This window comes from Rhinatrema bivittatum, chromosome 6 (genome assembly GCF_901001135.1).
Source record: "Rhinatrema bivittatum chromosome 6, aRhiBiv1.1, whole genome shotgun sequence".
In the NCBI taxonomy this organism is placed as follows: Eukaryota; Metazoa; Chordata; class Amphibia; order Gymnophiona; family Rhinatrematidae; genus Rhinatrema; species Rhinatrema bivittatum.
In genome coordinates, this window is record NC_042620.1 from 254,002,880 (window position 1) to 254,019,548 (window position 16,669).

The window sequence follows — 16,669 nt, forward strand, 5'->3', positions numbered from 1 at the left end:
AAACCGAATAAGGGGGAGGGGGAGGGGGGAATCAACTCCCAAAAGCCTCCGCGCCTCAACGTGTCCTTGTGTGATGTCAGCAACGTGCGACGACAAGCGGAAGCAGCGTGTGAACAACATCAGGGAGCGGTGAGCATGTACTGTTTAGACATTAGCAGCAGGGGTACGAATTTAGGGTTTAATTTGTTGTCAAAAAGGACGCGGAACTGTGGAGCGGGGGAGGGTGGCCCTTAAACTACCCCCTCCCCGATGGTCACTAATTTCCTTTCCCCGGAAAATTACCCTTTCCAGCAACTCTTCTCGGTTAGTAAAGCACAAGCCTCTTCTTCAAACTGGCTCCTTCCTATCCTGGGATATAGGGCCAGACTGGCATTTATTTATTTATTAAACTTATGTTCCGTCCTCGCTCAGCACAGCTGTCCGATGTGGATCACATGAAAACACATCCAGAATAGGATTGCTCTTTTCCGCTTCTTCTGATTGAGAAGAGATGTGCCTGGAATTAACAAATGCAGCTCTGTAATGATGACGGTGCAGTTGGGGGAATTTCTGACCTATTTGGATCTGTTAGAGGCTTACCTTCATATTCCATCTGATTGGATCACCAACGCTTTCTACGCTTTGAGGTGTCATTATCAGTTATCAGGCAGCACCTTTTGGTCTAGCCACCTCTCCCAGAATGTTTTACAAGATTATGGTGGTGGTAGCGGCGGCCTTACGAAAAGAAGGAATCCTGGTGCCACTCGTATTTGGACTACTGGCTGATTCGAGCCAAATCTCAGGAAGAGACACACACAAGGTGATCTCCTCCTTATTGCAGGAGCTCGGTTGGGTGGTGAATTTAACCAAGAGCCATCTTCAGCCATCCCAGTTGTTGACATATATCTGGGGGTTCAGTTCAACACGGGACAGGACAGAGTTTTTCTACCGGAAGTTCAGATCCAGCGATTGATGTCTCAAGTGCTTCAGTTGATGAACACCATACCCCCGACAGTGTGGTCCTACCTACCTACCCTGGAAGTGTTGCCACGGGCAAGGGTGCATATGCGTCCTCTTCAATGCTTTCTGCTATCTTTGTGGAACCTGCAGTCTCAGGATTATGCGGTTCGGCTCCACTTGCTGATGGAAATCTCCCACCTCCAGTGGTCGTTGCAGGAGGATCATCTGAGAACGGGAGTTCCCTTATCCTCTTCGGCCTGGTTGGTAAGCACGACAGATGTGAGTTTCCACGGTTGGGGGGGCTCACTGTCTGGAGTTAATGACCCAAGGGTGCTGGAATGCTGAAGAGTCCCACTGCAACATCAATCGCCTGGAGGCCTGGGCGGTACGGCTGGCATGCTTGCAGTTCAGCCACAGGCTGTGGAATCAAGCGATTTGCATGATGTCTGACCGTGATGATGGTGGCCTATATCAATGGCCAGGGAGGAACCAAGAGCCATCAAGTGTTGCAGGAATTAGACCAACTGATGGAATGGGCGGAAGGTCATCTGCAGATCTCGTCCTCTCACATTATAGGAAAAGACAACATAAGGGCAGACTTTCTCAGCAGGGAGAGCCTGGTCCCAGGAGAATGGGTTTTGTCAGATGAGGCGATTCAGCTGATTGTGGATCACTGGGCTTTCCATTCCTAGACCTGCTGGTGACTTCTCGAAATGCGAAGGTTCCTCGCTTCTACAGTTGCAGGAGAGATCCATGGTTCCTGGGAATAGATGCTTTTGTACAGGTCTGGCCAGAAGACAGATTGCTGCGGCCCTTGCTGGGCAGGATAATTTGCAAGATTGAAGGCCACAGGGGGCTAGTACTCCTGGTGGCACCAGACTGGCCCAGGCGTCTGTGGTGTATGGTTTTGCGATGACTCCTGGTGGAGGCCCCCCCTTCGCCTTCCACCGTACATGGATCTGCTTCAGCAGGGTCTGCTTCTTCATGAGGATCCGACTAGATTCTGTTTTATGTTTGGCCTTGAGAGGGCTTGTCTTTTAAAGTGTGGTTATTCCTCTGCGGCAATTTCCACTTTACCCTGCACTCGCAAGTTCTCCACTTCCTTGGCTTATGTGTGGGTTTGGAGAGTTTTTGAGGCCTGGTGTGAGGAGTGGGGTGTTCTTCTTTATTCAGTTAAGATCCCTCTCATTCTGGATTTTTTTTGCAGGATGGATTGAATAATGGCTTGGCCCTTAATTCCTTGAAGTTGCAGGTTGCGGCTCTTGCCTGTTTCAGAGGCCTGGTGAACAGTGTGTCCTTGCCGTCTTATACCGATGTGGCTTGTTTTTTGAAGGGAGTGAAGCACCTTGGGCCTCCCTTGAGGTTACCGGTTCCATTGTGGAGTCTTAATTTGGTGCTGGACTTCTTGGTGGGCTCTCTGTTCCGACCATTGCGTAGCCATTCCTTACGGTTGTTGACTTTGAAGACTGCGTTTCTGGTGGCTCTATGTTCTGCATGTCAGATTTCTGAGCTGCAGGGCTTGTCTTGCCATGAGTCATTCCTTCGAGTGACTCTGAGGGCATTACAGCTGCGTACTGTTTCATCCTTCTTGCCCAAGGTAGTCTCAGACTTTCATTTAAAACAGTCCATTTCCTTGCCATCCCTGGATAAGGTCAAGAATGTGGAGGAGTTTTACCTTTTGTGCTCCTTGGATGTAAAGCATCATGTGGTATCTGGAGGTCTCTGAGTCTCTTCGAAAGATGGATCGCCTGTTTGTTCTCCATGGTGGGAGTAAGCAGTACGTTCTGGCTTTGCCAGCTACCATAGCTTGTTTGGATTAAGGATGTGGTCATGACTGCATATGTGGATGCAGGAAAGCCATTGCCTACTCATGTTAGGGCTCATTCCATTAGGGCTCAGGCAGTGTCATGGGGGGGGAGTTTAATCTATTGTCTCCCATGAATATCTGCTGAATTGTGACGTGATCCTCCTTACACACTTCTTCCAGGTTTTATCGTCTAGATGTGCAGGCCTGGGAAGATGTTGACTGGACCGCGGGCAGCCTCCCACCCTGTTGGGGAGTAGCTTTGGTACATCCCACTGCTCCTGAGTCCATCTGTCTACCTGCTAGGAAATGGAGAAATTACTTACCTGATGATTTTGTTTTCCTTAGTGTAGACAGATGGACTCAGCTTCCCGCCTTCGGCTGCCGCATGAGAGTGTCAGTAGTCCTCCTGTGGGGCTCTGGGTCCCAAGGGATTACTGGAAGGTGTTCATCCAGTCCCTAGCTTGGGGTACCTAGAATCCTATGTGAGTTCAGTGTTTATGGTTGGTTGAATACAGTTCTGGTTATCTATTTTTAATCATGTTTTTTGCTAGTCTGTCCACAGTTGCTTTTGAGGAGAATACTGGCAGACTGGGGTCACTGAAGGGCTATATATACTGTGACATTAGCTTGCTCCATCTCCATCTGCTGGCAGGGGAGCATAAACCCACTGGTCCTAAGTCCATCTGCATACACTAAGGAAAACAAAATTATCAGGTGGTAATTTCTCCAATACGGGATCCTCAGTTGTGTGAGGAACTGAGGGTAGATATCTAGGAATCAAGTAGGGTCTGTTATTATAGTGGAGCAGGGAAATGGGCAAGAGGCTGGATGTGCTTGGAGATATTTATCTGCTTTCATATTCTGAGCTGCTGTATTAGTCTCTTTTTTTTTTCCAGAGACAGCTATGTTGCAGCTGTGCACGTTGCTGTTTCCATGACTCATTATTACTTAGCTCCCCCTGCCCTCAAGTCTCTTGCTCTACCTCCAGGATTCTTACTTACTGCTTTTTTTCCTTCCTGTCTTCAGGGTGCAAGTTTTAGCATCTCCTTCCCCAAACTGACACATGCCAACAAGGATCCCTGGAAATCCAGTCAACAGCTGATCTCAACCGGTGGAGGAGAGTGCGGCAGATGATGGCAAATGATGAGATTCTGGAGAGAGAGAGGCTTGTAGAGAGAGTGGCTGAGCTGGAGAGGGAAGTGGAGAGTCTCAAGCGAAGGTTGGGGGAGCGCCCTGTAGCTGGAGAGATGAGCATAACCAGCAGGAGAGGCCAGAGACGCCAGAAGCGACCCTTCAACTTCAGTGCCCACAGCCGGAGACATGTGGCACTAAAGGTTGCCTACCTGGGATGGGGATACCAAGGCTTTGCTAGCCAAGAGAACACCTCCAACACCATTGAGGAGAAGTTGTTCGAGGCTTTGAACAAGACCCGGCTGGTGGAGAGCAGGCAGACATCCAACTACCACCGATGTGGACGGACAGATAAAGGCGTCAGTGCCTTCGGCCAGGTCAGTGAGATTGGTAGTCTAAGTAGGATCTGAACATGAGTTTGCAGATGATGATGTAAATTTGTGCCCTTGAGAGAGATGCATCTGCAGCAAAGGAAATCTATCAGTGGTACAGGACTGAAAGTGTCAAAACAAAACCCAGATGTCCATGCACAAGCCACAGTATAAAAACAGTGGCTTAAAAAAAAAAAATTCCTGTTTTTATCTAAGGCATCACGTTCATATCAATGGTAACAAAAGATCAATACAGACCAGCAAAATAGACAGCCCTAATGGTGTTTCATGTGTATGAAAGCATGTCTTTGGCGGTTAAAATGCATCCACAATACCTGTGTTTTAAGAATGTATAGGCTTTTCTCTTTATGTCATCAATATTCATTAAGCTGGTGAGCAGAGGAGTTATGTGGATATTTAGTGGAACTTATCCAGATAAGTGTTCCGCAGAATTTGCTCAGTTAGTTACCTGAATAAAATTTTCCAGGTAATTTTGCAGCTCACTGGCTTACTGAATATTTGAAAAAAAATGAAACAAAAAGCCTACCAGCTTGAACAATGGCCAAACCTTTTTTTCCAATGCTCCCTCCCTTCAATACCTTAATTATCGAGCCAAGCAACAGTAAACACCTAATCCCCCTACATTTAGAAAAACCGTGGCCAAAAATCTCCCCACCCCGAGCCACTTACTCCCAAAACTGTCACCAACACAGAGTGGGGGATGAAGAGCAATCCGGGGCGAGTGCCACAGGCCCCCGTGCTTTGAGGGGGCTCCATGCCATCACTACTTGCCCCTTCCTTCCAATGCAGACCAGGTCCAAATAAAAACTTGCTACCCCCTCTCTTTTTGAGGCAGCCTGGATAGAGCCAAAAAAAACCCACTGCTGCTGCTGTTCCCCCATGTCCCGCTGGAATTACAAATGTGGGATGTGGAAAAGACGACAAATCTAGAATCCAAAATCCAGCTCTGTCCCCCATTCACAGCCCAGCGATCAGGCTGCCTAACTGGCACCTGCTGTCTTGGGCTTCTCTTCTTGTAGTGGTTGAACAGCTGATCTGACTGGCATGGGAGGGAGAGGAGCCAACTGGAGCAGCAACAGTGAAAGGTACCTAACTGCTAGCTTCTCTTTGCTTTTGTTTGGCCTGTTTGAGTAGGAGGGAGGAAGAGAGAGGTCTGGTGAAGGTTGGAAGAGCACCTTCAAGTGGGGGTGGAGGGAGTAGGAAACGAGGAATGGGAAGGGGGGATGGGGGATGGGGAGGAAAAGTGAGGACTTGAGTGGATGTGGTTGGGAGACAGGGCTATCCTTGGTGTGGGGTAGAGGCTGCGAATGGGTGCAACCACTCCAACATCACTTCTGGCAGGCAGGGAGATGCCACAGACCTCTGGTATGGAAAGAGCACCCCCCCCCAATCTCCAAAGAGGGACCCTCCTTGACTCCCCCTCGCCCTCCCTCAAAATACTCTTTTTAACCTCAGGTTGGTGAGGCCAGCTGTGGTTGATTTCACCCAGGATCTCGCAACTCCTCTAGGATTGGTCCTGCTGGTTAGTGAGTGCTGAATGGGGATTGGTCTCCTCACTGTACTGTATTGGCCCGTAAGTTAGCCACAGAGCTTTAGACCTACTCGGAAGCAGGTCTAAAGTTATCCGGCTTCATGTAGCTGGATAACTTTTTTAGACTTAATTGGCAATTTTTAAAATAATATAGCCAATTAAGTTTTGTTCCTGTTTTAAAAAAACAAAAAAACCTCACATCTGGGGCCTACAGGCCCTAATTTATCCCCTGCCTCCCTCCCACCTGAGTTGCAAAGGCCATATGGGGGCCGAACTTGACACCCCCCTCCCAAAAACGGCCTATTTCACGGTTTTAAAAAAAAATGTATTAGGGATGAGAGTCCCTCCTCTCCCACCCCTTATCCTACTTCCCCTTTTTATTTTTTTAAAGTAGGTCTTGTGGGCTCCAGCTCCCCCATACCTTTATTTGTAGTTGTTCTCCCAGATTGTGGTTGCCTCCTACCACGATCCAGGACTGGCGCCTCTCTTGGCGTGTCTACCATTCCTAGGCTATGCCGATGGAGGCTATATTCAAAAGAATATAGCTGGTTAAGTCTAATGTTATCAGACTAACCATAGCCCGATAACTTTATACATAACTGGTGATATTCAAAAGAATATCTAGTTATGTTTGAAGTTATCCGGCTATGGTTAGTCAGATAACTTTAATTGGGGATTATCGGTGGGACATTTCTCCCATTGAATATCTGGAACTTTTCCACTAAATGGCCAACTGAATATGGACCCCTGCATATATGGTTCTGTCTGCTAGGCCCCCTTCTATATTTATTTATTTATTTATGTATTTGTTGAGTTTTATATACAGTCATTCGGTAGAGCCATCATAACGGTTTACAAAAATATACATTTTTCTTAGCAGTTGTGCAACAGTAAAAAAACAATTTGAACAATATCAGAAATAAGCATATCAAGTCCAGAGAGCATTATTAGGTTGGATGAAGAGGGTATGCAGTTCAGGGTGAAGAGAATGTATTAAGAGGTTTATAACTGAGAGTTCAGTTGAGAGTTGGAATGATCAGACGTCTGAGGGTCAGTATAGAATTTGTGGGTCAGTGTAGAATTTGTGGAACATTAGTGTTTTTAGGTCCTTTTTGAATATTTAGGTCGTGTTGGGTTCTCAGGAATTTAGGTAGGGTGTTCCAAAGTTTAGGTGAGGCAATTGAAACAGCTCTTTCTCTTGTGGTTATCTTAGATATCTCAAGGAGACATACTTTTTAAGATTAGTGTTCTTTATTATCAGGAACTAGTCGGTCCAGATCAGTCCAGACAAGCGGGTTTTGCATCCCTACCAGCAGATAGAGGCAGAGAACAAAACTTGAGGCACTGCTACATATCTGAAAGTGCCACTTTTTTTAGTAGTTTTTTTTTTTTATAATTAAAGTTTTTTTATTCAGAATCAAGCATTTTCATTTACATCTCCATTTCTGTTAACAAACTTAGGCCTGGATTCCCTAAGGTCGCAGACCTTAGAGAATCCGGTAGTAACAGGGGGCGGGAGGGCTGTCCTGTGATAGCCGGCAGCGATCGCACCTCCGTGGTGCGATCGCTGCCGGCTTTCGCACCGAATAACTACACCATAAAAGGTGTAGTTATTGGGCACGAAACTGGCGGCAATGAGGAATCTTACCTTTTGCCGCCAGCGATGTGTCCACATCGTCGGCCCTGGTGCCGCCTTGACTCCTCCTCTTTCAGGGCAGACTCCGCCCCGAGCTAGCTATTGCACGCGAAAAGTCCCTTTTTGCGTGCAATAGCGTTAGAAAATGACCCCCTTAGTTTCTATCCACACTATATGTATACAAAAGTTTGTTACTGATTCGGTGGATACAAATGGAACCATCATAATCATTCTTAATTTTAAGGCAACTCAAAACATCTTGACCCCAGCCATTTAAGTAGTACCCGATGTATCCGAGTGATCCCTGTGTTTCTCCCTAAACACTTCCCCCTCCCACTATTCCTATGTGCAGGGAGCTAACAGAGCGATAGTCCAATTACTGATTTAAAAGAAAAAAAACCATATACATTCCATTATCCCCGAGAGGTTGCTCATTTATCTATGGTATCTGTTGTGAGTTAGACATCCGTTGACCATAAGGAGTCCACACTTTTGAGAGATGTGTGCAGATTTTATTTTTAAGGGCTGTAATCGTTCCTAACTTATGTAATGTAACTTGATCCTGGACTGATTACAATGAAGGGATCATTTTGTCTCTTCGCTTTAATGCTATTTCACATCTAGTGGCCAATACCACTTGAATAATCAACCTCTGCATGTATAGTGTTTCGGCACCCAGTAGTGCTTGTATTGGTGTTAGCTTCAAATTTACCTTAAAAATAGAGCTCAGCCATTCTGAAAACTGTGCCCACGAGGATTGTACCAGTGGGCATACCCATCATAGATGTAAGAAGGTTCCCACCGCAGCCTTTCCAACATTGATCTGAGGATTCAGGAAATATTCTATGCAATTTCTCTGGGGTATAATACCACCTATATAACACTTTTTATACCCATCTCACGTCGTGGGAGTGGACAACGTGCAAGTGGATTTCCTCAGCAGGCAATAGCTAGATCCAGGGGAATGGGAGTTGTCTCTGGAGGCTTGGGATCACAATTCTGCCAAGTGGGGCATTCCTCACCCGCATCTCATAGCAGTGTGTGCCAACGCAAAGGCAGCAAGATTTTTCAGGTGGCAGAAGGGAGGTTGGCTTGGAAGGGTTGGATGCTCTAGTGTGCCCGTGGCCAGCGGGAGTCTACTGTATGTGTTTCCTCTTTGGCCACTCATCGTTCGAGTTTTGCGGTGCATAGGGACGCATCCAGGGAAGGTGGTGCTGGTGGCGCCAGAGTGGCTGTGTCGGCCGTGGTTCGCGGATCTGATGTATCTCGGGTTAGCTCATCTGCCAGGGTTGCTGCGACAAGGACCCATATTTTCAGATCGAGAGGATTGCTTTTGTCTCACAGCTTGGTTTTTTGAGAGGTGGCGGTTGTGCCTGAAAGGATATTCAGAACCAATAATTTCTACATTGCTCCAGGCTAGAAGACCTTCTACTTCTATGCCATATGTCAGTCTGGAAGGTGTTTGAGTCTTGGTGTCTACAACAACAGCTGGATCCCCTTGCTGTGGGCGTTCCCCACATCTTGGGGTTGTCTAAGGGACTAACCTATAGCTCCGCGTCCAGGTTTCAGCCTTGGGTTGCCTTAGGGGTAAGTTGCGGGGGAGGTCTTTGGCCTCTTATCCTGATGTGGTTCAATTCCTGAAGCGGGTTAAGCATTTGCACCCTCCGGTTCGGAAGTTATGCCCAGATTGGAACCTCAGCTTAGTGCTGTGAGTGTTCTGTGGGGTGCCCTTTGAGTCCTTAGGGGGAGTGTCTCTGAAGGATCTGATTTTGAAGGCAGTTTTTCTGATGGCCATATGTTCAGCCAGATGGATTTCGGAGCTTCAGGCTCTGTCTTGCAGAGATCCTTTTTTGCATATTTCTTGTGACAGGGCGACGTGAATGGTCCCCTCTTTCTTACCGAAGGTAGTTTCCTCCTTCCATATGAATCAGACAGTAGAGCTTCCGGAGTAGTATAGGGAGTCCCTGCAAGATAGGGATCTTCATTTTTTGAATGTGTGTCTGACTCTGTTGTGTTAATTGAAGGTCACTAACAGTTTTCGGCAGTCGGATCACCTTTTTGTGGTGTTTGGTGGAGCGAAGAAAGGAGATAAAGCTTCTAAAGCCATGAACTCGTTGGCTGAAGGAGACCATTTGCTCGGCTTGTATTTGTAAAGGTCGTGAAATTCCAGTAGGCCTGGGAGCTCATGCTACAGAGCTCAGGCAGCCTCCTGAGCGGAATGTCAGCTGGCTTCTCCTCAGGAGATATGTAAGGCCGTGGTGTGGTCCTCACTTCAGTTTCGCCAAGCATTACCGGTTGGATGTTCGGGTGCAGGAAGATGCGACTTTTGGTGAAAATGTTCAGCATGCGGGTCTTTCAAGTACTCGCCCAGTCTTGGGGTGCTTGGGTACATCCCACTTATCTGGACTGATCTGGGTATGAACAGGAAAGGAAAAGTGGTTCTTACTTGCTAATTTTTGTTCCTGTAATACCACAGATCAGTCCGGAGCCCAAAGACCGAATTTCCTGGTGGTTTTCTACACCTTCTATCAGAAATTTTGCAAACTGTAATAAGTTGAGAAGTAGGTGTTTTTTTTTTTTTTTTTTTTTTTTTTTTTTTAGTTAAATGGTTATAAGACTGTTTGTTTTTCTGGAAGTATGAGAGGCTCCAGTTCAGGGGATTCCAACCCTGTGTTTCTTGTTTGCCCTGGAAAGGGGAATGGTATCTAATCTTTGGTTTAGGTAGAGGTCAATACTGAGGAGTGTCAAAGTTGTTTGTTTTTTTTTTGTTCTCTGCCTCCATCTGCTGGTAGTGGGTGCATAAACCCACTTGTCTTGTCTGATCTGTGGTATTACAGGAATGAAAATTGGCAGGGAAGAACCAATTTTCCTTTTATGTCTTTTTATTACTCCTAACACACTCTCTTCCCTCTGCTCCTGTCTCTAGCATCCAAGTCTGAACCAAAGTTCTGAAGACAATTAGAACCTTACCCAGTTAGAAGCCATGGTGGCTATGTTCTTTGCAAGTTCTCAATGTATTTTTCCACAGTAACAAAGAACTGACTTCTGCAGTCTTTTTGGACACCAATAATGTTTAGGGGAATTAGGTTACATTTCCTTACACTCTAGAAGTTAGCTGGACAAACACTTTCAAAATTGACTTTATTGTTAACAAAAATTACATTTTGACTTGTAAAGAAACTGTTTTCTTTAAAGGTCTATAGGGTTGCCCAAGTTGACCAGGCAGGAAGATCTAGCCCTGTCTTTGCCCCATTGCATGCATGGAGTTGTAGTTCTAAGTGTCACATTGATTTCCCTTAGATAATTGGAACTACAAGTCCATGCATGAAATGGGGCAAAACCAGGACTGGGTCAGACTTTTCAGTCAACTTGAGGTAAACTGGTTGCCCCTATAGCTCTGTGTTCTCACCACTGGGCTGCATGTATTGAAACTGATGGTAGGATTGGGATCAAAATCCAGGTCTGCAGATCACCACGAAGATATCGCATAGTGAGTTTGGTGGTAGGATAGGAATAGAAACTTGTATCCTAGGACTTCTGTTGATTGAAATTAGTGACCTTCATAGACTCTGAGTTCTTGTGTTGGGGACCAAACTTGCCATTAAACCTTTGTGAAATCTTTTCTTCTTTCTCCAATATTTTTTGCAGGTGATCTCCCTCGACCTCCGCTCAAATCTGCCAGAGGGCAGAGGAGTGAAGATTGGTGATGGTGAAGAAAGAACAGAAACCACAGCGCTCAAGGAGGTCCGCTACACCCACATGCTGAATCGTGTGTTGCCACCAGACATCCGTGTACTGGCGTGGGCACCAGTAGAGGTGAATTTCAGCGCCCGCTTCAGCTGCCTGCGCCGCACGTATCGTTACTTCTTTCCACAGGCGGAACTGGATCTGGCACTGATGAATACTGCAGCACAGAAGTACGTGGGTACACACGACTTCCGTAACTTTTGCAAGATGGACGTGGGCAACGGCGTGGTGAATTTTCAGCGCACAATACTGGCAGCCTGTGTGGAGCCAACAGATGGAGAAGCCAGGGCCCCGGATCCCTACCAGCTCTGCCAGTTTGAGGTCACAGGGCTAGCATTCCTCTACCATCAGGTGCGCTGCATGGTGGCAGTCCTTTTTCTCATTGGACAGGGACTGGAGGAGCCCGAGATCATCGACCAGCTGCTGGATGTGGAGAAGAACCCACGGAAACCTCAGTACAGGTGAGATGCCTGAAGGAGAGAACTTTATCGATACCTTCTGACATCCTGTGCGTGCTTTTTTTTTTTCTCTTCCGTTCTGTCATGATCCCAAGAAGTGACATCCTGCATCTCCGCTACTCCTCTCGAGGCATTTCGCTTTCCTCAGTGTGGCAGTAGAGTTCCTGCTCTGTGTCCACTGCAGTGCTCTGTTCTTTCCTTTTTATAAAAGAGTTTCTGTTTTACTCTTTTCTCCTTGGCACAGCATGGCAGTGGAGTTCCCACTTGTCCTGTACAACTGTGAGTTTGAGGGTATGGAGTGGCATTATGAGAGGGACGTCCAGGAGTTCAATGTCACCCACCTACAGCAACTTTGGGCCAACCATGCGGTGAAGACCCAAATATTGTACAGTATGCTGCAGGGACTGGATTCTGCCAGGGTCCTCGAGGGAGCAGCAGGTAAGAGAGAAAGGGATGCAGTGGCGGGCTTGAGACAGAGAGAGAAGAGGGTGAGTAGGGAGGTGAGAGTCTACATCTAGGCAAGGAGGGATCTGGGGAAAGCAGTGTGTGCTGGAAGTGCAGAAGAGAGAAAAAATACTTGGGACAGGAAAGGAGGAAGATAGGGCAGAATGTGGTGAATGAAATGGGAGGCAGGTGTATGGGGGGGGGGAGGGGGGGCAGGAGACCAGACAAGGTGGAACTATTTGAGGTTCTGAGTAGCACTCCCCTCTCGTTTTCCTGACCCTGACCTGTCTTTTAGGAGAGGAGGACGATGATGAGGCTCGTCTGATGTCGTGGAAGGACTTGGATCCCCCTGTCCGCAATCAAGCCAGTGCTTTCATCGAAGGAGTGCGAGCCAGGAACCACAAGCCCCTCCTGGAGCGCTCGTGCTGCGAGGGGCTTGAGTCCCGCATCCAGCACTTTGTGCGCCGAGGTCGCATTGCTCTTCCACAAGTCGGGGAGGGAGAGGAAGCAATAGAGGGAGAGAAGCGTCAGGAGGCAAAGAGGAGCTACGCCAAGTCCGGCATTCAAAACGCCCACTGGGACTCGGAACATTCCTTTAAAAGAGTGTGTCTGACAAATACAGACTCCCCAGGTTTGGTTTGATTGTGTGTCATGAATGTCGCTAGGTCTCGGCCTGCTGCAAACCGCTTCGGGCCTTATGGGGCTCCAGCACTGTACCCGATGGAACAGGGAAGACACGGTTTCAGTTTTTAATAGAGAGATTTCATTATGTGGGGGAAGAGCAAGCGGCTCATGTTTGTTTTGTTGTCAGTGTTATTTTTATGAATGTTTTAAAATGTTTCTCCTCCTAGAACAATGGATATAGCGGAATAAAAAACTGTGTAAATAAAATAAGAGCCAGAGGTGATGAAAGTCTACAGGAATGTACCAGGGACCAAAAACTGAAGCCATTAAGTGCTGAGAGCCAATGCATGTGAAAACTCATTGCAGTGTTTTAAGGACAGCAGTGCAGGGTGCTTATTAAAGCTACAGTATTATTGTGCTTGTGGTCTCTGAGATAATCTGCTCTTCTGATCTTTGATTCTGCTCCTAGGTTAACACATCCAGAGATCTCTCAAGAAATCTGGCATACATTATTCTAATCATGAGGGCTATTTTGGGCTTAGAAATCTAGATATTGGCAGATAAGGCCCAAGCGGTCTACCCAGTCTGCTCATTTGTGCCTGCGTAATTTGCTTTCATAGATCTTAACTGATCTATGGTCTTCTTTCCTTGCTCTGCTGTCATGGTCCCTTTTCGTGTCTTTCCCAAACATGCTTGAATTTCCCTTTTCTGTTCCCATTGCTTCTGCTAGAAGTCTGTTCCAGGTATCCATCATCCTCTCAATAAAAAGTGTTTTCTGACATTCCTTTTGAATCTCCCTCCCTTCAGCTTCCTGTCATGATCCCTTAATTTTCTCATTCCCTCTACATCCCCGGAACAATCCAGACTCCTGGATTTTGCCCCCCTCTAGCAGATGGAGACAGAGAAGTTTTCAAAACAAAACTCCTCCTTATATAGGATGGTGCCACCTACAGTCTGGCAGTATTTCTCTGGCTTCAGCAGATGGTGGAGGTGCAAGGTCTACAGTCTGTGCTGATTGCTCATTGGAGTTAGAGTAGTGAGTTCTGTGAGTTTTAGAGTTTTTGGTTGGTAAAACCTTTTTACTTTGATTTAAAAAAAAAAAAAAAAAAAAAAAGCAGTTTCTGTCCTGCGCCTCCCAGGGGGTTTGTTAAGGTCCTGAGGGGACCATCCCCCGCTGCTGGTTGTTGAGGCAGCTGCATTACAGGGTCGAGGGCCCTCTTGTTCCAAGCTAGCAGCTCTGGGTGCGACACCAGGGATCCCAGTTTATTCTACCCCGCCAGATCAGGACTGTGGACCACTGCTGGGCAAGTCTTTATAAAAAAAAAAAAAAAAAGCCCGTGTGTTTGGAAGAGGTTGATTGCTTTTGTGTAGCGGCATGGCTTTTGAGAGGCGCCGCCTGAGGAGCAAAGGGTATTCAAACGCTGTGGTGGCAACACCTTCTCCGGTCGCGCAAGACATCCACCAGCCTCGCGTATGTGCGCGTGTGGAGAATCTTTGAATCTTGGTGCGTGGACCGGGCGATTGTTCCTACTCTGTCTTTGGTGTCGGATATTTTAGGTTTCTTGCAATCCGGACTCGCCAAGGGCTTATCGTGTAGTTCCCTGAGGATTCAGGTGGCAGCTCTTGGTTGTTTGCGCAGTTCCATTCAAGGCTTGGCATTGGCTGCTCATCCCAATGTGGCTCGTTTCCTAAAGAGGGCAAAGCATTTATGTCCCCCGATCAGGCACCCTTGTCCTTCTTGGAATCTGAACTTGGTTCTCTCAGCTCTGTGTATGGTGCCCTTTGAGCCTCTGAAAACGGCTACGATAAAGGATCTCACGTTAAAGGTGATTTTCTTTATCGCTATCACATCTGCTCGCAGGGTATCAGAGCTCCAGGCAGTGGTTCTCAACCGGTGTGTCGCCACACTTCCCGGTCTCCCGCTGACCCAGCTGCTCCCCGGTCCTCCTCCGCCCGGGCTTAAAATGCTGTTAGCCCGGGCGGAACGCGGCAGAACAGGTGGCGGCAGCAGCGCCGGCATGGTCTCTTCTTCCCGCCGCGACCCAGAAGAGGAAGTGGTGAGCAGCGAGTGCGTGCGCGGGAAGAAGAGACCATGCTAGTGTGGTCAGCGTCGGCCCGAAGAACAGAAGAGAGGCGCGGCCGGAGGAATGAGCAGCGCGGCTCAGAGAAATATGAAGAAGAGCGTCAACCCCTGCGGCCGATAGTTCCGGGGAGGGGGAGAGAGTGAATGAGCAAGCAAGCATGTGTGTTTGAAATCCTGTGTGTGTGTATGTGTATGAGTGAGAGAGCATGTATGTAAATGATTGAGAGCCTGTATATGTGAAAGAGAGTATGTCTGTGATTGTGAGCCTGCCTGTGAGAGAGAGAGAGAGAGAGCATGAATGTAAGTTTACGATTGGGAACCTGTATGTGTAAGTTTGTGTGAAAGAATGTGTGTATGATTGAGATCCTTTGTGTGTGAGAGAGATCATGTGTATGTATGATTAAGAGCCTGTGTGTATAAGTAAGAGAGAAAGCATGTGTGTCTGTGTGATTGAGAGCTGGTTTAGATGAGGGAGTATGTGATTAAGAGCCTGTGTGTAAATGAGAAAGAGAGAGAACATGTTTGTAAGCATGTGAATGAGAGTCTGTGTGTGAGAGAAAAAGACAGCATGTATGTGTGTGATTGAAAGCCTGTGTGTGTAAGCCTGAAAAGATAGACAGCATGTGTGTAAATGTGTAATTAAGAGCCTATATAAGTGAGAGAAAAAGCATGTGTATATGTGAGTGACTGAGAGCATGTGTGTATAGGTGTGTAATTGAGAGCCTGTGTGGGAGAGAGAGCGCTGGTATGTGACAGAGAGAGGAGAAAGTTCCAAGCAACCCTCCTCCTGCTAATTCAAAACAATCTCAGGAGACCTGGATATCAAACGTTCCCAGGTATGCAGAGCAAAAAAAATTTTGTATCCTTTTTTTTTCATTACTGGGTCTTTGTGTCTGCTATTTTGAAATATTTTATGAGTTTTTAATTATTGGATATTCCACTCAGTGTTTAGAAATCTATTCTTTTTGTTAGTATGGTTTTACTGCTACTGATTTTATATTTCTTGATTTGTTTTATAAGGATGGGTGATGTTTCTTTTTTTCCTTTGTTGCACTGCATACTGCACTCTGGCTTGTTGCAGTTTCCAATTCAGTTTTTTCTGCATGCTTCTAGTTATGCGTTTTGGTCTCTTCAAGGATGGGCTCTCACCAGAGACCAGTATAGAGGTAATGTTATGTTATATTATGTAAGTGCACTGGTATATTTGTCCCATGGCAAGGCTCCTCCGGTCAGCGAACTCAGATTATCCCTTTTGCCACCATATGTAAATGCTCACCGCCAACGTTGCACAGCTCTGCCACTCCTACGGATCCTGGGTCACTTCTCCTGCAAGTCACTCCTCTTCCTCATACACCGTCCAGCTGCCAGCAAAACTCCACAGGCCCTGGTCCAGACCTGCATGGCCCAGCTTGGTTTGGGGCTCCACCCCGTGAGAGTGGGTGGTAAAGCCACTTTACTCCAAAGTAGTACAAAACACAGTTTTTACAAAAACAGTTTGTATTGCACTTCCAAAAGTTCTACTCCTTTTTCTTCCTCACATTAACCTCCAGCAGTTCTCAGGAACAACAATCACAAGCACTGGGCTCTCTAGCCAGCCGCTACCGCTCCTTTTTGGGGAAAAGCACAACACTCCTCAACTCTGCTCTGTTGTGCAGCGGTTAGGGGCCTTCCCAAACCAAACAGCTTGTGCATCACAGGTTTCACAATTTAAGACAAAAAACATTCCTTTTAAACTAGGTTATTTACCATCCCCCCCCACTCTGGTAACTTACTCCATGGCAGAACCTGATGATTCCTCCATCTCCTCTTCTTCCTCTGAGGAGCTGGGCTTTTTTGTCCACTGCCACCATTCCGGCACACCCTCCCCCTCTATTACC

The 16,669-nt window shown here is 47.0% G+C and overlaps 1 protein-coding gene across 4 annotated transcripts; it reads left to right on the forward strand.

The window, feature by feature from the left end:
• The first annotated feature begins 13 nt into the window (after positions 1 to 13).
• PUS3 (pseudouridine synthase 3) lies at positions 14 to 14,049 on the forward strand. 4 transcript variants are annotated; one of them, XM_029606829.1, is made up of 5 exons: positions 14 to 129; positions 3,773 to 4,254; positions 11,085 to 11,644; positions 11,886 to 12,079; positions 12,381 to 14,049. In XM_029606829.1, exons 2-5 carry the CDS (start codon positions 3,877 to 3,879, stop codon positions 12,725 to 12,727), a joined length of 1,479 nt encoding a protein of 492 aa, XP_029462689.1. In that variant the 5' UTR covers positions 14 to 129; positions 3,773 to 3,876; the 3' UTR covers positions 12,728 to 14,049. The 4 variants fall into 4 exon arrangements, with proteins under 4 accessions (XP_029462689.1, XP_029462692.1, XP_029462691.1 ...); XM_029606831.1 differs by lacking the exon at positions 14 to 129 and adding an exon at positions 145 to 163; XM_029606830.1 differs by lacking the exon at positions 14 to 129 and adding an exon at positions 192 to 303.
• The last annotated feature ends 2,620 nt before the right edge of the window (positions 14,050 to 16,669 follow it).